The 24721-nt window shown below is 33.7% G+C and overlaps 2 protein-coding genes across 2 annotated transcripts in view; both read left to right on the top strand.

Moving 5' to 3' along the window:
• The window catches only part of LOC129798340 (dipeptidase 3), a 42387-nt gene that overhangs the window by 11966 nt on the left and 5700 nt on the right, over nt 1-24721 (top strand). The window lies entirely within an intron of this gene.
• LOC129798336 (uncharacterized) lies at nt 12425-20886 on the top strand. Its single transcript, XM_055841445.1, has 4 exons — nt 12425-12855; nt 16438-17579; nt 18861-19171; nt 20373-20886. Exons 1-4 carry the CDS (start codon nt 12669-12671, stop codon nt 20512-20514), a joined length of 1782 nt encoding a protein of 593 aa, XP_055697420.1. The 5' UTR covers nt 12425-12668; the 3' UTR covers nt 20515-20886.

The raw sequence follows: 24721 nt of genomic DNA, 5'->3' as shown, positions 1-24721 counted from the left end.
CCATCGCCGTCTTATCGTTGTTAGTTAACCTAAATAGTCAATGTTGTATGATTTCACAAGCTGACGCTGTGCTTCAATTGATTGAAAGATGAAAGTGCAATAAACTTAAACTTTACTGATCGGCTAATGGTTTAATATAGTGTACATACATGTGATGTCGATTTTCTCTGGAGAGTCATGTCTTCAATAAATTTATAAACTTTTCCAGGTCTTGACAGATAAATTTGTGGGGTTATGAATATAAATGTAATCTTTAATATAATTTTGGATGTTCCAATTATTGATTAACATTTAACTTTTCTCCTCAATTTTTTAAAATGCAGTAATATGTAAAAAGTTTTCAAGTTTGAGAGAAGGAAGTGTTGCTTTTATAGTGGCCCCAAAGTTAAAGTGGAAGTGACAAGTTATGCCAGAAAATGTTTAGTGTAACTTTTTAGAGTTTAAAATGTGCCAACTGGATTTATTTGTGGCAGTCGCTAATCCTTTAGAAATAAGTTAGTTAATTTGTTGGAAAATTTGCGAGACTAAAGATATAAAAAGAGAGGGAATTTCTTATTTCTGGAAAATTAAAGTCTTTTGCCATTAGTGTATGGTTTTAATAATTTTATTTAGTTTAGTTTCAAAGACTTGACATAAAAGAGCATAAAATGCACCTGTGCTAATTTTGTAGCACAAATTAGAGTAATTTTAGTAGGTTATCAGCATGGTGTATCTCCGAAGAGGATTCAGATGCAATTTTCATCATAAAATAACATTGAAAATATCAATTTGTAGTGATATAAATGGCTTTTCTTCGATATTGCTTTTCTTTCTTATATCCCAAAACTATTGATAAGTAACTATAAAAATTTCAAATGGATAAAAATGCGGGAGAAAAATTTAACGTAAGACATTCTTGATGTCCAACAACATTCCAAAGTATTGTGAAAATGCTGAAAATTTCCTCTCAGCTAAATTTATGTGAAAAAGTCCTGACTTACCCCGCACTGCATGTACCGAACGTATCTCCCCTTGTTCACCTTTCAGCCAGAGATAAAATGCATATTCATGAATATGGTTGGGATTAAGATAGCATAAAGTGGGAGGATGTGGCGAACGATGGACCTCCGATGAAAGGTGTGGTATCTTTCTAGGGTTATTTTGTATTCTTCTCATTTTTTATTGTTTGTTGTTTATTTTATGTTTGTGGAAATATATCAGAGCAAAAATAGAATGATATAAAAACTTGGGACAGGAAGGTGTAGTTACATTTGAACATATATGAGAGCAGATATATTTAAGTTTAAGGTAGTTCGAACTATTTGACTTAACCTAAATAACCTCACTTTTCTTTATGATTAATGCACTTGATTTGACGATTTATTCATTTATTGAGTCCTGAATTGAGACTTCAGTAGTCATTTTCCACAGAATATATTTTTAATGTTCCCCATGTTTCCTGAATATTAAAAGCTTTATTGCGCTGTTGATTTACATAACCACAATTTATTTGGTTGAGTAATACTCCTAAAATTCGTGGGAGTATGAATAAAGTTATTCGACATCTTTATAATGAATATTTTGACAGAAATTTTTTATAAATTAGTTAAAAATGTAAGGTTATGCTAAACATAACCTTTAAAACACAGTTCAACTTTGAATAAAACTTTGAATCCTACAAACTTCAAAATTATTCAATAATACGATTTATTTTCACAATTTTGTCGAATTGAAAGAAAAATAGACTTGGAAATATATTTGAGGTTAAATTGACATTATTTTAAAATCTGTTTGTACTGAATCATATCAGATTTATCTAGTATGAAGCTCTGCAACTTTTAAATGTACAATTATTTGGAAAAAAAGAGGCTCAACGTTTGGATTTTGTAACGTTTATTCTCAATCTTGCATAGGTGTGCTTTATATTTTTTTAAGGTTATGTTACAACTTTACAATGCAAACTAGCCTCCTTGCTAAATATAAAAAAGAACAATGAAGAAAATTCTACGTTACATTAAACTTTGAAGTTTTCTCTTATGAGACTTCTTTCTTTTGTTTTGAAGGTTAGGCTGTACATAACCTCAAATTCTAGAAAAATATCTGTGAAACTCAAGAATCCGTCACATTTTTTATTGTGATTGTTTCATTTGTGGCTAAAAGATTATTCATAAAGAAAAATCATAAACTAATGCGAAAGAGATTACTGGCTATTAAAGCGATGAAAAACAGGGAAGCGGTAAGCTTTGACGACCTGTACGCTGTACAAAGAAAGAACTTTGCATCCTTCACTATTGATTGGATCCTTAAGCCCAAAATAGACACAGGGATCGGTTAGGGATCAGCCCGATATATGAGGATTGGTGTCGATACATTCAGGGATCAGCCCAAAATTTGGAGGATCAGGCTGATATTCTAAATTTGTGGTCTAGTGAAATTACAGGAATTAGGCGACATAAGCGCCAGTGTTGAAAATAAAAAGTTTCACTTTGGGTTTTTTGGGTTCTTTTCTAAATGACAATTGAATGAAAAAACATGGAGAGTAATGGTACGCAATGTCTCAAAATCTAAAAATCCATTAAGATTGGAGTAATGGGAAGGTCAGAGTGCTTCTATCGGTATGAAAAATGCATTGATATTGCATTTAAGAGGTTTTTCAACAATTAGGGGAAACTGGGGCACCACCAAACACGGGGTACCACCAAACAGTAATTTTTATTCTTAAACTACTTGGACTATCTCGACCATTCCTTCAGTGGACAAGCATCCCTATAGTGCCTATAAATTCCTATCGGTCTTATCCTCTGATATCAAATATCACAGAGAAAATTTTTCAAGTATCCAGATTCAATACCCATGGTATTGATTTTAATCCCACCATTTCAATACCAAAATTATCCCAAATTTTCTTGAAAATAGGTGCATATTGGGATTGATTTTAATTTCTAGAACAAAGTTAAGAAATATTGGGATTACTTTTAGGACATATTGGTATTAAATTTATGAAATTAATTTTTTGAGGAGGAAATGGTATTGTTTCTATCTCAATTTGAGATTGAATTTTAGAATTCGTGGGATTAATTTAATCCCATTGCAGCATTGATTTTTGAAAGTCATTATTTATTAGGAAACAGTATTAATTCTATCCCATTCTGGTATTGATTCTATCCTATTTTGGTATTGATTCAATCCCAATTTGGTATTGATTCTATCCCACTCTGGGATTGATTCTATCCCATTTTGGGATTGATTCTATCCCACTCTGGGATTGATTCTATCCCACTCTGGGATTGATTCTATCCCACTCTGGGATTGATTCTATCCCATTCTGGGATTGATTCTATCCCATTTTGGGATTGATTCTATCCCACTCTGGGATTGATTCTATCCCATTATGGGATTGATTCTATCCCACTCTGGGATTGATTCTATCCCACTCTGGGATTGATTCTATCCCACTCTGGGATTGATTCTATCCCACTCTGGGATTGATTCTATCCCATTCTGGGATTGATTCTATCCCATTTTGGGATTGATTCTATCCCACTCTGGGATTGATTCTATCCCATTCTGGGATTGATTCTATCCCACTCTGGGATTGATTCTATCCCACTCTGGGATTGATTCTGTCCCATTTTGGGATTGATTCTATCCCACTCTGGGATTGATTCTATCCCATACTGGGATTGATTCTATCCCATTCTGGGATTGATTCTATCCCACTCTGGGATTGATTCTATCCCATTTTGGGATTGATTCTATCCCACTCTGGGATTGATTCTATCCCACTGTGGGATTGATTCTATCCCATTCTGGGATTGATTCTATCTCACTCTGGGATTGATTCTATCCCATTTTGGGATTGATTCTATCCCACTCTGGGATTGATTCTATCCCATTCTGGGATTGATTCTATCCCACTCTGGGATTGATTCTATCTCATTCTGGGATTGATTCTATCCCATTTTGGGATTGATTCTATCCCACTCTGGGATTGATTCTATCCCATTCTGGGATTGATTCTATCCCACTCTGGGATTGATTCTATCCCATTCTGGGATTGATTCTATCCCATTTTGGGATTGATTCTATCCCACTCTGTGATTGATTCTATCCCACTCTGGGATTGATTCTATCCTATTTTGGGATTGATTCTATCCCACACTGGGATTGATTCTATCCCACTGTGGGATTAATTCTATCCCACTCTGGGATTGATTCTATCCCATTTTGGTATTGACTACCCAATTTTGGTATTTTGGTGTGTACACTGTATCTACTGCAGCCCTTTTGCACTAATAACCAGGCAAAAGACAGCATACACTCAGATTTCACTTTAAATACAGAACACTCGCACAAGACACGTCATTACCATCCTCCTTCCCAAACCGATTCCAAAAGGACTATAGGGTATTGATTTTATCCCACTGAGGTATATATTCTACGATACTATGGTATCAGTTTTATATTATTAAGGTATCATTCTCATTCCCGATGGGATAGAATCAATCCCAGAGTGGGATAGAATCAATCTCAGAGTGGCATAAAATCAATCCCAAAATGGTATAGAATCAATCCCAAAATGGGATAGAATGAATCCCAGAGTGAGATAAAATTAATTCGAGAGTGTGATAGAATCAATCCCAAAATGGGATAGATTCAATCCCAGAGTGGGATAGAATTAATCCCAGAGTGGGATAGAATTAATCCCAGAGTGGGATAGAATCAATCCCAGAGTGGGATAGAATCAATCCCAAAGTGGGATAGAATCAATCCCAGAGTTTGATAGAATTGATCCCAGAGTGGGATAAAATCAATCCCAGAGTGGGATAGAATCAATCCCAGAGTGGGATAGAATCAATCCCACAGTGGGATAGAATCAATCCCACAGTGGGATAGAATTAATCCCAGAGTGGGATAGAATCAATCCCAGAATGGGATAGAATCAATCCCAGAGTGGGATAGAATCAATCCCAGAGTGGGATAGAATCAATCCCAAAATGGGATAGAATCAATCCCAAAGTGGGATAGAATCAATCCCAGAGTGGGATAGAATCAATCCCAGAGTGGGATAGAATCAATCCCAAAGTAGGATAGAATCAATCCCAGAGTGGGATAGAATTAATCCCAGAGTGGGATAAAATCAATCCCAGAGTGGGATAGAATTAATCCCAGAGTGGGATAGAATCAATCCCAAAATGGGATAGAATCAATCCCAGAGTGGGATAGAATCAATCCCAGAGTGGGATAGAATTAATCCCAGAGTGGGATAGAATCAATCCCAAAATGGGATAGAATCAATCCCAAAATGGGATAGAATCAATCCCAGAGTGGGATAGAATCAATCCCAGAGTGGGATAGAATCAATCCCAGAGTGGGATAGAATCAATCCCAAAGTGGGATAGAATCAATCCCAGAGTGGGATAGAATTAATCCCAGAGTGGGATAAAATCAATCCCAGAGTGGGATAGAATTAATCCCAGAGTGGGATAGAATCAATCCCAAAATGGGATAGAATCAATCCCAGAGTGGGATAGAATCAATCCCAGAGTGGGATAGAATTAATCCCAGAGTGGGATAGAATCAATCCCAAAATGGGATAGAATCAATCCCAAAATGGGATAGAATCAATCCCAGAGTGGGATAGAATCAATCCCAGAATGGGATAGAATCGATACCAAAATGGGATAGAATCAATCCCTGAGTGGGATAGAATCAATACTGGAGTACCCTAAAGTCAATACTGAAATTATATGAAATTAATCCCACAATGGGATGAAATTAGAAACTCATTGTGCTGTAATAAAGGAAATTCAAGCAGTCCCGTGGCGCAACTGGCTAAGGCGTCGACTCTCAAGTGAAGATTTGCTGCAAAGTTGTGAGATCGAATCTCGGCCGATGCAAAAAATTGGATTCTTGGTTGGACTTTGCGAAAATCAATACTACATTGGAATGAAATTAATACCAAAATGGGATAAAAAAATCAATACTGGAGTACTCCAAAATCAATACCAAGGGGGGATGAAAATCAATACAAAAAATAGGATGAAAATACCCTAAAATCAATACGAAAATTGGGATAAAAATATCCTGAAATCAATACGGAAAATGGGATAAAAACACCCTAAAATCAATACCAAGATGGGATAAAATTAATACCACAATACCCTAAAATCAATACTAACGAGGTATTGATTCCAAGGAATATTTTTTTAATCAATACCTAAATACCCTAAAATCAATCCCAGAATGGGATAGAATCAATCCCAAAATGGGATAGAATCAATCCCAAAGTGGGATAGAATCAATCCCAGAATGGGATAGAATCAATCCCAGAGTGGGATAAAAATCAATACCAGAGTGGGATAGAATCAATACCAAAATGGGATAGAATCAATACCAGAATGGGATAGAATCAATACCAAAATGGGATAGAATCAATACTCATTGCGATTGAAATTTAATGATTTTATGGTATTAAATCAATGACAGAGATTTTCTTGAATTTAATCCCAAAATACCCTAGAATTTAATACCACGAGGTATTGGAGCCCTTTTAATACCAAAAGTATCCCAAAAAAGTATTGATTCTAGGGTATTTTTTTTCTCTGTGATCCTATTAAAAAATCGCAGTGTTTGGTGGTACCCCGTGTTTGGTAGTGCCCCAGTTTCCCCTAAAGTTTGCACATTTAATAGAAATTTACTGTGAAAACGCTAATCCTTAATCCTAAATCCTCAGTGTATGATAGTTTGGGCTGATCCTTTACCGCCAAATTTTTCGAGCTGAGTATTCTCGAGCATCAGCCTGTGTCTATTTTCGGAATTAAGCTATCCACCCATAACGAAGAAGTGGTGAAAGGCCTATGAGGTTGTAATTTCAAAAATCGGCAAAGATGTCAATGTTCCGAGGAGCTCTCGTCCTTTTTCCCTTTTGTTCCATTTCTTCTTTAAAACGTTTGAAAGCATGCTGTTGCAAAGGACTGCACCCGCCGTAGAGGACAAACTGATCAGAGAGCAAGCAAAATACCGCTCCAGGAAATTCGGTTCTGGTCAAGTTTTAAGCACAAGTAAATCAAAGCGATGAACTCCCCCGGATGCGTCAGGGTCTACAATCCTTTTAGGACAGGAAACACCAATATTCTTTACCAAAGCTTTTCGCATTTTAACGCGCCATCCTCCCCCTTACTTTCTTTCCTTGATTTTTTGAAGGCGTAATTTTCTCACTTTATTGAGGATGGTTTTTTACTAAGGTAAAATTACAGGTGGTCCTTTCGTTGTCTTCCTGGCAGCTTTTGACACAGTAAACCACAGAACTCTTTTCTCAAAAATCTATAATCTCCCTAATGACTACACCTCGTACAGATAATTAGGGTTCTTTTGGGGGACCGCAGATTCTTTGTTGACTTCCGTGTTCAGAAAAGCAATATGGAGACTCTAAAATTAGTGTCTTTGCTTCTACTTTGTTAAATATCTACACAAAGGATCAGCCTGTTGTCTCCACCAAGAAATGCTTGTATCCTGATGACCTGGCCTTAGATGCTTAAGACAAACACGTTTCAAGACGAGCAGTCCTTGCTTGTGATCTTCCTTGTAGAGTTTCCAAATTCTACAAGGAGATTCAACTAGAACCAATTGATTCCCTAACCGCCTGGAGGTACCTCATCTCGGCGGTTTGTACTCGCGATCTTATACTTTCGGCTATTGCATGAATCTCATGACCGTAGATGTGAACGGATAATTTAGTTAAACGACAAAGCTCGGCTTTCTTAAAAAAAAATCCTACCATCACTCGTGATCGTGAATAACACCCCGATATACTTGAACTTCTTCACGTGTTTCAATCTCCACTAACTAAGAATTCGTCGAGAGATTGCTTCCGATTTAACCACATTTACCTTCAAACCTGTTTCAGCATAAACATTAACAAATCGAGCAAATGCGTGCTGAAGATCTTCTTCGGATGATTCAAAGTAGTTTTTTATCCGCAACTTCCGGGTTTTTTTTAAGGTTATGCTTAATATAAACTCACATTTTATGATTTCTATACTGATTTAACGTTTCCAAAGATGTCGATAAAGGGTATTTTGTGGTTATGTCCTAACCAAAGCGTCAGTGGGAAATACAGTAGACTCTCGCTAATTCGGCTCTTTTAAGATCGGGATACTTTTTAATTCGGGCAGCAGTTAAATTTGAAAAAAAGTTTGTTAATATCTTCCAGATTTGATTCTGATTGTCGAATGAAGCAAATATGCTTCAATTTGCCACGGTTTGTTTTAGTTGTTATATGATTTTGCATTATTAGGAGGTTTTCATGAGATTTATAATAAATATGAGTACGTAAACTTAATGTGACTATACAAATGAACAAAAGATCGTTGCATTTCAAACTGTTTATCGCCCAAATTTCTCTCTAATTCGGGTGACATTTCGGTCCCAAATGCCCGAATTTGAGAGAGTCTACTGTAATACCTTCTTTTCTATGTAAATTGATTGACATTTAATGACCACGGTTTACAGTAGACTCTCTCAAATTCGGGCATATGGGACCGAAATGTCAGCAGAATTAGACAGAAATTCGGGCGACAAACTTTTTGAAATGCAACGATTTTTTATTCATGTGCATATAGATAGATATTGAGTTTACACACTGATATATATTGTAAATTGCATGAAAATCCCTCAATAATGCAAAATCACGTCAAAACAGAAGAATAATCACGTCAAAACAGAGAAATAAACAAACCATGTCAAATTTGAGCATATTTGATTCATTTGATAATCATAATCAAACTTGAAAAATGACAACAAACTTTTTTCAAATGTAACCGCTGCCGGAATTAAAAAGTAGCCCGAACTTAAAAGAGCCGTATTTGCGAGAGTCTACTGTAATAAAATTCAGAAAATAATTACGTATCTGTTATAAAACTGTTATACCCAGTTATAAAACATATCTTTTAGTATTTCAAAGTGAAAAGTTTATATCTCCTTAATACTATGTACGCAGACACGAAGGATTCTTGGCTAAAAAGGAGAAAATATTTTAATGAAGCAATGAGTAAATTTTGCGTGGGTAAATTTTACGCCAAGGGTTATGTTGCATTCATTAAGAGACTCATCTTATGTTTTTTTTTTCTTGTAGCACATTTCACATTTTCTTTTCGTTTTGATAAAATATGTTTGTGTTTTTTTTTTGTTGTTGCTGTGCATCAATTTACTCTGAAACAGAAAATTTTATTTACATAGTGAATAAATTACGAACATTTCGTATTCAATGAATTCGCATGCGAAGGGATTATGTTAAGATGTTTTTGCTGCGTTTTTTCCGTTTTTTTCTTCGTCGCTTCAAGTAATTTAATTCTTATGTTCTTTGATAAATACTGCGAATATTTGTTGATGTTTATAGCAGTAGAAATGGTATAAGCAAACTCAAATGCAATCTAATCCATTAAAGTAGTTTATGGATTGTATAAGTTTGTTTTTAAATGGAAAATATTATTTATTTTGTAAAAAGGGTATTAATAGTATAGGAATTATTTAAGAAATTGCTTAAAATTAATTAGCGGTTCAATATCGGCTTACGAACGCTTCAAACTGATTCAAATTTGCCGAGGGTTCAAAGACCTTTCCAACGAATTCAAACTTTACCAAATCTATTGAGAAATACGTGTTCTAGAGTGGATTAATTAGGTTAAACTTAAATAATTTTGTTTAATCTTAAACTCTTTTAATTACGGTAACATGATACATGGGGAAAGACAGAAAATGGTTTCATGTACAACTCGTTCTTTTTGTTCATGGCATCTAATTGTGATGAAGAAAACTCCAGATTTAATGGTATGGTGGCATTTCCATAGGAAATAAACATTTGTAGTTTGTATAGAGAATTGAAGGCAGAAAGTTGCAGGAAAAGTTAAAATGTTGATTGATGCAAAAGATTGTCATTACAAAACGGGAGAGAGTTGCGAATGACAACCCATGTGAGGGAAAAACGGGAGAAAATGTCGTTTTATTATTGTATAGAACTTTTAATTGGTAAATTTTGGCAGAATGGCATTTTAAATGAGAAAATTTATTAATGAAAAACCTTGACCGTTGCAATTGTTGTTACAATTATTCTTACTGGATAAATTGTAGCAGTGCACAGTGGGGCCGTGACGGCCAAAACCTATTTTTTTCGATATTTTTAATCGGTCCAAAAGTATTTTTATTTGATTTGGCACTAATTGAAGATCATTTTCCCAAATTTTCACTAAGATCGGTTGGAAATTATGGCCTATAGAGATTCTTAAAGTCACCACTTTCATGAATTTTTTCGTCATTTTTGGCTCCCTGGAGATGTATGCATACACGGAAAATGATACAGACAATTGTATCTTCCTATAGGACTTATGCCATTTAGCATGTCTTTTTATATAGAAGAAAGACTCCCAAATGCAATAGTCATAATTTAAATTATCCTCGTAGTCCTCCTCTAGGACATTCTTTAATTTAGTCTTAACATTAGCCAAAAAAAACGTAATTCTCGGGATTCATCAAAGGTTCTACTTATGAAGCCGCAGAATGCCGGTATTCTGAATAGCATAGTTTGTCTCTAAATTTAATCTACTTTAAGGAGATACTAAGCTCATTTTGCGATTTTTTGCGATAAGGACCTTCCCAAGCAATTTTCTGAGACCATGCACACCTAAAGAACACTTTTTTCACGTAAATCAGTAGTCTTATTTTATTATGCATTTCACAGATTTGCCTTCTTTTGTAAAAACACATCTAATTTATATATACATACATATATATATATACATATATATATATATATATACATATATACATATATACATATATATATGGATATAGCTATGGACACGAATGAATTCGTTGAAACTATTTGAGTCCAAAAAAATCTATTAAAATGGGAAATTCACGAGAGAATTAATATATTATTTGATGTTTGTAATAAAGCTACACTACTAGAATAATTCATTTAATTAACCTGTAAATGTAAATACTATTAAGGATTAATGAAAATCGAACATTTTTTATATTTATTTTATTTGAATTTTCATTTTATTTTAGTTCAAAATTTTATGGAGTTCTACAAATAAGAAATATAAAATTAAATCTGATGAGCAGAATATCATATTTAATTATTACTCAATTTAATTTAATTTAATTATTACTAAAGAGTTCTTTATGAATTTCCAAGTAAGATAGCTAAAGTTTCTTTGTTTTTTCAAGAAATCTATGAGCCTATGCGTTGGTATTCTTCTTCTGTTACAATTTTTCCTTTTTTTCGTGTAGGTATGTCATAATACGATTCACTTTCGAATTAGAAAAACTTAGGAAAAATCCCTTAACCTCCGAAAAATCACTAAAAACTTATTAATATATCTCAAAACACTTAATAGACTACAATTCTAGCTGAACTTTTTTATAAGGAAAAGATATTTGTGGAACTATAAATCTCAAAATGAAATTTTTTTTCCTGTTCACAACATAAAATGATTTTACAAATTTATAGAATTCTTCACAGAAAAATATGAGAAAAAATAATATAAAAATGCCTCAATTAACACTTTAAAAAATGAAAGAAACTTCAAGAAACTAAATTTTATTGGAAGCTAAATTTAAGAGATACTCTTTATTTCTCTACTTTTTTCCGTAATAACCTTTTTCGAGTTGTTTCGAGACATTTTTAGTATTTCAATTGAATTTATTAATTTATTAATGGTATAAGAATAGAAAAAAGAATTCTAATTGATTGAAGAAATAAAATTATTTTTTACTAAAACAATTAAATTGTTAATATCCGAATTTTATCATAATATTGCTATATCTTTACATACACAATTTTTTATGTTAAAAATATAACGTTGGTTATTGGTATAAAAAAGACCATTTATCTTCGAAAATACTGTAAAACCATACAATGTTAGTTCAACAATAAAGAAATGATTACATTATTGGAGTTATTGGAGACACCACAGAAGTTTATAGTGTAAATAAAATTACTATTGATACTATTGGAGATTAACACTACTTTATAATTATATATTAATTAACCTAATATTATAGGTATATTAATATACCTCGCGAGTTTTTCTTCGCTATTTTCTTCAGTGCATATGGCAAAAATGACCTATCTACTATCTAGAGAGAGTCGTCAATCAGAGCAAATGACACTCAAATCATCCAATTTCTTCTCAGGAGAGACTAGAAAAAATTCCTGCAGTTAACGAGAGATCTCCAGTTCGATTCTGGGTAGAACAGGAATTTTTTCCTGAGAAGAAATTGGATGATTTGAGTGTCATTTGCTCTGATTGACGACTCTCGTAATAAATTCTCACTATTTACTATCTATTTCAAATTTTCAACTAATAATCTAAAAATTGCTACTAAATCGCAATAGGTTTAGAAAATTATTTAATGCTCTTAAGTCATTTTTTTTGTTTCTTGAGGTGTATTCTTCAACAGTTGATAAAGTGGTTTGTTTTATGTGATTCTTTGAAGTGTTTTCAATGAATATGGAGACAAAAGGTAAAGGTAATGTTTATCCTTTTATAGCCTTCTCTTAACAAATTTCCTTTCACTGTGAAAAAATAGACTTTGAATTGAAGATTGAGGATATTTTTGAGGCTGTCGCGAGCATCCCATTCAAGAACAAGAAGTATGAAATTGAAAAATTTGTGAGCACCATGTTAAATGGAGAATTAAAGGATGATAATAAGAAGCTAGTGGGACGTTTGTGGAAGCAATTTGAGAGGAGGTGGGCTGCCGCTCACAGGCACCCGGAAATTTTTAAGAGGGACAACGCCGTTTGGTTGCAATCAACTATAAAGTTCTGTTCTTCAGAGGAGATTGACAGTAATGTCGTTGACAAAGGTAAAAAAAATTATTGCATATAGTACTTTATAAAATTATTTTGTAGTTTCCTGACCTGACTCAAAATGCTACAATTTTAATTGCTCGAACTCGACGAGAAAGCAGTTTTTGTTATCCGATTTTTTTCAACCCTTAACTATTCTGGCTTCATTTATATTTAAGGCTAATATTTCTTAAAAAATACTTTCTAATTGATAGATTTTCAATTTTAGGCTGTTGTTTTAATAATATATAGACAAATTTAAATCGATATTAAACTGATATGCACCAAATAAATTTTCTAAAAAGAATATTAGACAGAGAAAAGAAGTGTCCAATCGTCTTGAAATTGTATTGCCTAAATTTAAAGACAGAGCAGTTTAGGGGAGTCTAAGGTAAAATTTGTCAAAATGCTTGAGCACACAGAAAACTTATTCGATTTATAATAAGAATATTCTTATAAGATTATTCCAAATATTTCTGAATATTTTTCTGAAAACTATTTTTCTATATTTTGAAAAAATATGGTTTTTAAGCCATTTTCTAAAAAGTAAATTTTGTAGAAATTTTTCAAAACTTCTTGAAAAAATTTTGTCAGATATTGGATAATTTGTAATATACTGCTCTCACAAATGAAAAAAACCAAACTGACATATTCTAATAGGACATTTACTCCTCTAAAACTTTGTCGAAGGACATTTTTTCCAACAAGAAATAGGCTTTAGTTAAGTATATCAATATTGAGTTTTTCTATATGGAATACATTCCAATAATAAGACTGAAGATTTCAATTTTTTCCTATATTCCTTACTTGAATAACTTATAAATCGTAAGATTAAGAAGGTTATTGGTAAAAATTTAAAGCCTGCGTCTCTCCTATTTTGGAAAGTATCGAGTTGTTTTTTAATTTTAAATTTGATAAATTTTGTCACTATCTCTCCTATATTTCAACTTGTCACCATTTTGAAGCCTAAACCTAAAGGGAAATCGATTTCAGGTCTTTAATGACCCTATCTAAAAGAAAAGGGACAGATAATCCTAACCGGCTTATGTAGGTGAGATTCTTAACGTGAGCTAACTCGGAGTGCATGCAAATTCGATTTGATGCTGAAGTAGGGAGACGCCATTCAGTTATCTTGAATCAAATTCGTGAAATTATACAAATTTTGTATTTAAACCAAAATATCAAGGATTTGGATGAACTGACAGAAAAGTGTTATATGGGTGAAATGTAGACCAGAATGTTCTCTATAATTTTGCCGTAGAACTTGAACTCATCGATTACTCAGAAGCCAAGATAAGCGAGATTTTTTGTTTCTTAACTCGTTTTTTCATCCAGAGTGCCCCAAGTAGTCATTTGTTGAACTTCAACTATATCAAAGAATTGTTGTATTTTGTGGGACTTTCCATTTAAACCCCTATTTTAAGTGTCTCGGTGGAGTAGAGGCAGTCAAATTGGCATCTGAGTGATTTCAATTTCAAAGCGTTATTATGGGAAAAATCAATTTTTTCACACTTAAACGGCAAAATCGGAGTGATAGCGTAGTCTGAGTGGAAAATGATGTATGGATGAAATGTAGAGACAAATGTGCTCTACAATTATGTCGAAGTAATAATCAAAATCGGTTCAGCGACAGTCGAGATAATTGAGGTTATGTGATATTGAAATTGGTTTTTCGACTGTGGCGCCCCTGGTGTTGGTCCCACGAAGTTCAAATATTCTAGAAAGTTGTAGCATTTGGTGAGATCTTTCGTTTAAGCCCTCATTCATCAAAATCGGTCACATAGAACCGGAGATATGATTTTTTGAATTTTGTGAACTTTGACCCCTCATATCTCCGGTTCTATTGAAACCACAGCGCACATACGCACCATTTTGGAAACGTCCTAAACTGGACTACAACATACTAAAATTTCATTAACTTGCACAATGCCGTTTTTGGGAAAAATGTCTTTGAATTTCGATGAATTTTGATGCTATCACAGCGCCACCTGTGGTGACTTTTTGAACTTCCATCTGAAAGTGCTCATCGATACGAAACCAAAAAGGTAAAATTTAGGTCGCTATGTTAATTAGAACCGGAGATAGAGGCCGGTCAATGTTCGAACTTTGACCCCTTATAGCTCGGGTCAAGGGTTTTAGATCGACTTAAGGTTTTTTTTTGTTTGATAGGTATAATCAACGGCTACAACATACTAAATTTTCAGCCCGATGCACAATGGAATTTTTGAGTTATTTAACTTTTAAGATTTAAAAATTTTCTTTTTAATACTAGCGCCCCTAGCCGTGGTTTTATGAACTTGCGATGTTAGAAGGGGAAGTGGCATTTCACGAGAGCTTTCCAAAAAGCCCTCACTTTTTAAATTCTGACAATTAGAACCGGAGTTATGGCCATTTTAAGAAATTTTTTTTGGACCCTTATAGCTCGGGTCAGGGGGGTCGGGGGACCTTAAGTTTGGTATTGATGGAAAGCTCTAAGGCCCAGCTATAACATACTAAAACTTGAGTACGCTGAATGCCATAGGGGCGGAGCTATTGAGAAAACAAAAAAGGGGGGTCTTCAAAATGGCGGAAGGAGGGGTGGGGGGTGGGGGGTCTATGCACCAAGTTGCAATTTTCACACGATATATAACCTTTGCCGAAAACCGCAAGTCGACATCTTTTTTAGTTTAGGAGCTATTAAGCTCCAAAGAGCGGCCGGGAACGTAACTTAGTCACATATATATTCGGAATCAGGAAGTGGCGAAACACATTTTGGCCAAATTTGAGGTCGATCGGACGACATGAAATTTTGTTAGGATTATAGTAGGTGAGATTGTTAAGAATCTCACCTAATATTATTATCTCGAATTATATTTTTGCATTATGTCTTAAAAATATTTAAGCTCAAAAATGACGATTTTTTTAAAATTCTCAAATTCATAATTGATTTTATTTATTTTTTATACTTCTAATTTTTTTTAAGCAAAACCGTTTCGGAAAAAGAAACTACAAGCCTCACACGTAATATTTTTCATTAAAGTGAAAATTATTATTGATTAGTATTGTTATATAAATGATTTAAATTTTTGGGCTATTTTTGTGCTTATCGCTCGTAGGTGCAAAAAATACACCGATTCAGACTCTATTGGACATTCCTAGGTTAGATGTAAGACTTATCATTGATTATGTACACCAGTTTCATTTTTATTGTTGATTTTAGGTCCGTAAAAAGTGTCTCGTCCTTGAAGGGTTAAAGTCTTCGATGTTCGATCAAGGGTTTGTAAACCTACTCGGCACTACTTTGCTTCCATCTCTGTATATTAGAAAGTACTTCGAATTGGGTTTTAAAATTCTTCTTCGTATATTCTTACAGATTAGTTTATCTATCAATTTAAGCAAACCGATTTTTTCAGTCTTTTGACCCATATAAAATTCAAACGGTAAGAGATATCAACTTCCGGTCTTCGGTGACTCCACCTCAAATGACATTATCTCAAAAGTATTTTTTTTTTGTTTTTACCCTCTCCCGTTTCATGCGCTCCCTCTCCCCCAAATTTAACCCTACAATGCAGGGAACATCTTTACTTAATAAAAATGTATAAATATTTATAATTCTGCAGGAGGCCGGCCATCAGTGCCATTTGAAGAATCCTCCCTCCGAAGCAAAAGGAGGAAAACACAAGAGTTGAGAATAAACTACAGTTCAGAAGAATTGCAGTTCTCAGCAAATATGCGTGCACGAGTAGAGGGGAAATTGACAAAACAGTCGGGGTTTGAGGCCAGGCCACTCTCTAAAAGTGAGGCCTTGGCCAGATATGTAGAAGCGAAGATGACGAGGCACTCTTACAACATCTTTTACGAACCTGCCAAGTCGATCTATCCACCATACAAAAAAATTCAAGAAGCTAAAAAGCTGTGCTATCTTCCACAAAGCAGCAGTAGTGTTTCGGAGACCGAGTGTCTCTTGGACTTACAAATGCTATTGGATCACACTGCCAGAAGAATTGTGGAAGTTAGTGATATAAGTGGACTAGGCCAACACGACCTCCAATTATTTTGGAAGTGGGGATGCGATGGAGCAACAGGAATGAGTGAATACAAGCAGAAGTTTTTAGATCCAACTTCAAGCGACTCCGCAATATTCATGACCTCTGCTGTACCGTTAAAGATGTCAGCGTGCAGTGATGGCCCAGAGATCTGGCAGAACCCCCTGCCTGCGTCCCCAAAGTGGTGTCGACCTATACGCATCCAGTATGTCAAAGAAAATTCAACGGTGGTCCAACAAGAGTATGAGCGAATGATGGTGGCAATAGAAAACTTACAGCCAACTTCACTTGATGCTCAAAATTTTCACATCACTATTAAGCATCGGATGATGTTTACAATGGCTGATGTGAAAGTTTTGAACATAATAACATCTACTCCGTCCAATAAACACTGCTATGTGTGTGGGGCCAGTACGGCTCAATTCCACAAGTTCAGGGACATCCAAAACCTCACCCCGATTGATTCACATTTGAACTTTGGCCTTAGTCCACTTCACTGCTGGATACGAACATTCGAAGCCATTTTACATGTCGCCTACAGGCTCTCCTTTAAAAAATACTTCAAAAGACATCATGAGGATGAGTTTAAAGCAACAAAACTTCGCATCCAGCAGGAATTTTTTGAACAGTTGGGGCTGCATGTGGATAAGCCAAGACCAGGATCGGCCAATTCTAATGATGGAAATACCGCTAGGCGGTTCTTTGCTAATCCACAGGTAAAAAGAAAGCATAATACTTGTGAGATTTCATTAATGATCTTCCGTTTCAAATACCGCATGTACAGCATCACCTTTATGCTGATGATCTTCAGATTTATTATTCTGGTGATCCTCAAGCTCCTGCTTCAGCTTTTGCTGCTATTAATAACAGTTTGTCCTTGGTAAATAACTAGGCTGTTGCTAATTGATTGGTTCTTAATCCCAAAAAGTTCCTCTTCCTGTTAATTGGAAACAGACAAACTAAGCCCTCCCCCAGCCCTGTTTTACTCTCCGACGAGCCTATTCCTGTATTAAATCATACTCGTAATCTTGATGTCATTTTTAAGGACACTGTTACTTGGCATGATCATGTCTCAGAAATTTGCCGCAAGTTTAATTTCGCTCCTTACACCCTTCGTAGAGTCGCTTTTCTCTTGGTCCACTATCCGCTATTCAGATATTCGCTTGCTCTTGGTCCGCTCCCTTCTTGTGCCACACTTCCTCTATGCTTCAGGGCTTTTCTATTTCTGTGATACTGACTCAAATCAATTTTGTCGTTTTAGTGTAAAAACAATGATTTTTTCAATCCAAATCCTTGATATTTCGGTTTAAATACGAAATTTCTAAAATTTTACGAAAACTTGATTCAAGATCACTGAATGGCGTCCCCTATCTTCAGCTCTAAATCGAATTTGTAAGCATTCCGAGTTAGCTCACGTTAAGAATCTCACCACATAAGCCGGTTAGGATTATCACTCGCTTTCTATTTTCTTGTTTCATTACAGTAAACTCTCGCCGATTCGGCTCTTGTAAAATCAGAATACTTTTTAATTCGGGCAGTAGTTAAAATTTAAAAAATGCTTATCGACATTTATCAAGTTTTCGAATGAAGCAAATTCACTTAAATTTGCCATGTTTTGTCTCAGTTATGATGTGATTTTGCATTATTAAGTGGTTTTCATGAAATTTACTATGAATATGAGTACGGAAACATAATATGAGTTTGCAGAAGAACAAAAAAACGTTGCATTTCATACAATTTGACGCCCAAATTTCTCTTTAATTCGGGTGACAGTTCAGTCCCAAATACTAGAATTTGAGGGAGTCTACTGTTTTTTAAACAAGTGAATTATTGACATTGAAGACCTGTTGTAGTTTCAAAACTCTTGTATTAATCTTATATCTTAAATCGACAATCTCGTAGATTGTTGGAGAATAATATAAAAAATATATTTTTTAAATAAATAAATCATCTGTAGAAGTATTTTTCACATTCATGTTTAAAACACCAATCCTCAGGTTTCTTCTGAGATCACTGGCATCAAAGAAGAGCTCATTACACGATTGCGGAATTTGCTCTTGGCAATATCCAGTGGGAAACTTCTGGACCCAGGAAAATTCGAAAGATATGCCATGAAAACCGCAGAAATATATGTGAAAGAGTATGGATGGTATAAAATGCCTCCTACTCTTCACAAAGTCCTGTTTCATGGACACCAGGTCATTGCGAAGAGCCAATTTCCTATCGGGCATTTGTCTGAAGAACCGCAGGAAGCTCTCAACAAAGAAGTGTACCGGATTAGAAGAAATAATACTCGCAAATATTCGAGGTATATGAATAAAATCATTTTAATCCAATAGTAAAAAATATGTTTATATTTGTTAGTTTATTTTTATAATATTAATGTAGTTGTAAAGTTATAAAAAAATATAGTTAAGAAAAACGCATGGTCTATAAAAAGCACATGGTTACTCAAAATTGATTTTTTTTTGTAATATTCCATTAAACAAAGAGATCCTTAGTTTATACTATTTAAGATTCAACGTAGTATTCTCCAGTTGTAGTTATCCTCAATGATTTCATTTTCGATCCTGATTCATTTATAAAGTCAAATCTCACACTTTTCACTTTTTACGATTTACTTTTGATAGTAGTGAGAAAAAGACATTTTTTAGAGACTAGCATCCAACTATAAAAGATAAATTAATAGGAAGGATCATTATGTAGCCGAAAAATTATGAAGCATACATAGAGCCTTCAATCTTAGAACGTTTCGCCAATAATTAAACAATTAATAGTATATTTAACCCTCTAATGATTAAGAGTCACTGCAGGGTAGCATCACAAAAATTACATTTACAACGACAATAAAGTTTTTATTTATTTAAAAGAACAATAATATTCTCGGTAATAGTCTTCCTAACATCTTCTGAAGGTTTGAACTCATTTTGACTCTTCGTTTTGTTGCTATTCCCAGTTTTGTGTGACAAGTCAGAGAAAAAGAGGGAAAATTTTTTTGTGCAGAAAATCTCATTTCTAAATTCAAAAAAAATAAAGATTTAAAGTAATCTGACTAAAATAAGTTAATTTTTTACTGAAAGATATGTCATTCTACTTTGTAAATTATAATTTAGGAAATTGAAAAAAATTAAAATGTGAATTTTAGAAATTTCTGAATATTTTATTAAAGTTTTAAAACGAAAAAATGAACTTAGAAAAAAAATAGAAGAATGAGGGCCGCAGAAAAAAAATTATTCGTTCACAAAGAAAATGAAGCATGAGCCATTTAAATTTTCACGGATCGACAAAATTTAAACTTGCTTTTATCACTACCTGACACCCATTTTTTGTATCATTGAAAATGTTTTATCATAAATAAATCAAATTCAAGTTTCTTTTTATTGATTAAGTTCCAAAAAATCGAAAAGTTGTGTCAAGCAGTACTAACTTTAAAAATTTTTATGTTTCTGTGATTCTCATCTTTTTAAAATTATATTTATTGCATAATAAAATACCATTTTATATTGTAGGACGGCCGCAAACCAGGATCTGATTAATGGTTTAATTGTTGGGTCAGATCCTGTAATCTCCCACTATCGCTATCACCAAATGGAGAAGAAAAAGACAGAAAATGTACTCCCAGAAGACGTGCAAGATTTAATAAGAACCTAAATCAAAAAATATATTGAAAAGGAAAATCAAAAATTAATTTCTTTGTTTTTAGTATTTATTCACTCTTTCACACACATGTGACGTAGAAAACTACCACACATGGATAAATGGTTTAATTGTACTATGGATATTCTAAAAGCAGACTCTTGAGGAGAAGAAACAGAACAAAAGAGGTGGCAATACGTTACAGCTTTGAATTTGAATTTGAATTTGAAGTTATTTATGCCCAAAAAATACAAAGAACTTACATAGCGTAATTTTCAAACCCCATGACATAAAACCTTATAACGTGGGACTTTCACACATATTTTACATATTTTACTCCGGATTCCTTATTCACACATAAATTGTTTATAAACACCTTTTTAACGTCAAAATTAAAAAATGCACTTTTTGACGAAAATTGCTTCTAGTGTGTAGACGCCATAAGACTTCAACTTATGGCTAAAATCATCGTACTATAGTATTCGAGCATATAAAATAAAATATGTATTTCTTAGAGTTTTTATTTATATCTTCAAAGTGTTTTCAATTTTTACTGGATTACAATCGATTTGAACTGGTTCATAAATCACTCAAAAGATCCCACAAAATAGTTTTTGGAGTAATGTAATTGAATTTCGTATAAAAAATTAGTTATCGGTTATGAACCGGTTCATTACCGGTTTAAAACCGATTGGAACCGGTTCAGTTTTGTCGGAAATTTCGAGACCTTTCCAACGACCCCAAACATGACTCCATTCGCTTGATAAATGCGCTTTCTAGATCCTTTATAACTTTTGACCTTGAAAATCCGTTATCAGGAATGATACAACGGGATGTTCGTATATGGAGAAGATGTCCGCCTGTTTAATCTCTAAAACATATCCAAAAATGAAGACAATCGCACTGCACGTTTTCGAGATATCATAAAAAACATAATTATGGCGGGTGGGGGAGGGGTGGGGGTTAAATGAGGAGCATATTAATAATCCCAGAGTAGACTTATGGGGGGGTGCCCGGAAGGTCCCAAATCTCTATCTCTAACCGTATGCCTTACAAAATATATTTTGTTGGTGTTTACTGGTTCTATGTAAGTTTACCCGCCTTTCCCCTATGATTTTTCAATTTTTGGTATCAGAATTGGAATCAGGGACCCCAAATTAGCTATATATGACCTTTTCACCACAGAGCTGGGGTTTTGGCCACTTTTTGTATGGAGCGGCCCCACTGTGCAGTGGGAAAATTGTTACAAAATTGCCAGTATACTATCCCAAAAATTTTGTAATATGAATACTGAATAATTACAACAATAATTAAACTAAAAAAAAATTCATAAATATAGTAATAAGGTTTTAAAATTAATATTATTGTGAAATTGTATTATTATATCGTCTCATAGTCAATTTAGACTTTTGGATACAGAATTTATAATATTCATTGAATGGGGGTGAAATTAAATTTTACGTAGATGTGAGCTTTTAGATATTAGTAAAGTTAAATGCAATTTGCATATAAATTCACACCTGACTCATATTCTCTACATATACACAAACATTTTCCTGTTCTCAAAACTATTTTAACTAACACTACATTAGTTAGCACATCTTTTAGTATGCCCATACCCCATAACACTGTACTTATATTTGGTGACCTCAACTGACTAATTCATTAAATCTCTTGCGGTTCTCACTATCCTGGGCTAGATAGTGGAGTCACAGCGTCCCTGTAGGCACAGAGTTGTGGGTGAAAGATAATGAGATATTTCTACTAGATGGAATTAATAAAATATTCAGAATTTTCTAATAAAATTGAATTTAAATTATAATAAATTTTGGTTACGTTCGTATAACATTACAGGGGCACAACTCAAGCTAAAAGCTTTTTGCGTGAAAAAGCTTGAAAACTTATCATTTTTCGTCTGCAATATAAAGCGAAAGAGAGTGATGAATAGTGAACATAGAAACAAGAAAAATGAAATTTGGTTAGGAAAAAATATTTTGGTCAGATAAAAATGTTTTTTATTGTCAGAAAAAATAAGCTTCCTAAGCAAAAATATTGAATCTGGTCAAAACGGAAAATAAATTTAATGAGCAAAAATTTCTTTTGGTTAGTAATGCCTCCAGCACACCTTTTAGATCAGTAAAATTTCATGAAATCAAAATTTGTGTCCCTTTCTTTCTCAAAAGACTTGCATAAATGCAACCCATTCTTTCAATTATAAAATTGGATTGACCTAAATTTAATTTGGTGTGATGTTCAAAAAAAGAAGAAGAGTGGGAAAGACTAGGATAGACACATGCAGACATGCAGAACTTTTGAGAAAGAAAGGGATGTGAATTTTTACTTTATGAAATTTTCCTAATCTAAAAGATGTTCCAGGCCATAAAAACCAAAAAAAAAATAGTAAAAAGACTAAATTTTTGTTATTAAAAAATAAATTTTCTTACTAAATCCTCCGGCACACTTTTCAAACCAAGAAAATTTCTTGAAATCAAAATTATTCACATCCCTTTTTTCTCAAATGTTTTGAATACGTGTATCTCATTCTTCCAAACAGTCAAAATTTGATTGAACTAAAATTCATTTAGTCTGATGTTTAAAAGGCGAAAGTCTCCGAAAGAGTAGGATAGATATAACACAAAACGTTTCAGAAAGAAAGAGGCGTGCAATTCGACTTTACATGAAATTTTCCTGATCTAAAAGATGTGCCAAAGCTTTTTTACGGAAATTTCCTTAGTAAACAATTTAATTTAGGAAAATAAAATATTGTATTTTAAATTAAATATGGTTTAGAAAAACTAAATTTCGACCAGTAAAAATGAATTTGATTAACAAATCGAATAATGTGATTGACAAAAACAAATTAGGTCGATATAAAATTGTATTTCAGTCAGCTGAAATTTAAAATTTGATCAGAAGAAATTTGAATTTCGTTAGCTAAAAAGAAAATCCGTCAAAAAATAAATCCAGGCACACCTTTTAGATTAAGAAAATTTTAATGAAATCAAATTTCACATCTCTTTCTTTCTCAAACATTTTGCACATGTATATCTCATTCTTTCGCGCTCCAAATTTGGTTGAGCTAAATTTGAGGACTGCGAAAGAGCAGGATTTGAAGCAATAGATTTGAGAAAGAAAGGGATGCGAATTTGCCTTCACGAAATTTTCCTGATCTGATTTCTGTCAAAGTTAAAGCGTATAGAAATGGTTTTGAATGAGGACATTTACCCTATTGTTAAAAAATTGATTTAAATTTTTGGGATATTTTTGTCCCTATCGCTCGTAGAGATAAAAAATGCACCGAATCACACTTTGTTGGATTTTCCAAAATCAAATGTAAGACGTTCATTTATTTTATTTATCGGTTAAATTTTTATTGTTGATTTTCGGTTCGTAAACAGTGTCTCGTCGTTAAAGTGCTAAAGTAGTGATAAAAATTGCATTTAGACTTTGAAGAAGACTACTGATGCTCGGAAGTTTTCCTAAAACTTGGATTTTTGAGGTTAAAAGTCAAACATAACCTCAGATTTCAAAAGAGTCGTTTCGTTCCCCACAGCAAAATTCCGCGGCAATTCCAGTGGAAAACTAGCGTCCAAATTGCAATAATCCGCGGAATTTGACGCTAAAATTCCACTAAGTTTTCTATGGAATTTGGAATCGGAAATTTCATTGGAATCATAGCTCTCCATGGAATTTCAAGTACGATCTACTGGAATTCCAGCGTTAAATTCCGCGGAATATTTATATGGACACTCACACGTGAAACATCCGCGGGATAAGCTGGAAATATCCTATAGAAAATTTCACTATCTTTCCATAGGGTTTTCGATGGTTTTTTCCATTTTTTTCTCGAATGTTTAACAAATAAAATGGTGTTGTGACAATGTGGATAATTTACAGTAGACTCTCACTCAATCGGCTCTTTTTCAATCGGGCGAAAAATTTTGTTGACAATTTTAACCTTTAATTATTATGACGGTAATTCGCTCAAATTCGCTGTAGTTCTTCTTATTTTATCGTGATTCTCTACAATTGAGCCCGTTTTGTGGAATTTACAAAGGCTTTGACGCCCAAATCTATCGATAAACCGGATGACATTTTGCCCCAAATGCCCATTTGAGAGAGAGTCTACTGTATTTCCAAGCCTTCCGTAAACATTTTTGTGACTTCTGCGATAATTATAATATAATTAATTATGCGACACTGAGTTTTGTGTAGATAATAG

Source organism: Phlebotomus papatasi, chromosome 1 (assembly GCF_024763615.1).
Source record: "Phlebotomus papatasi isolate M1 chromosome 1, Ppap_2.1, whole genome shotgun sequence".
Lineage (NCBI taxonomy): Eukaryota > Metazoa > Arthropoda > Insecta > Diptera > Psychodidae > Phlebotomus > Phlebotomus papatasi.
The sequence above is the reverse complement of the archived record's forward strand: the minus strand, read 5'-3'. Positions and strand labels throughout refer to the sequence as shown.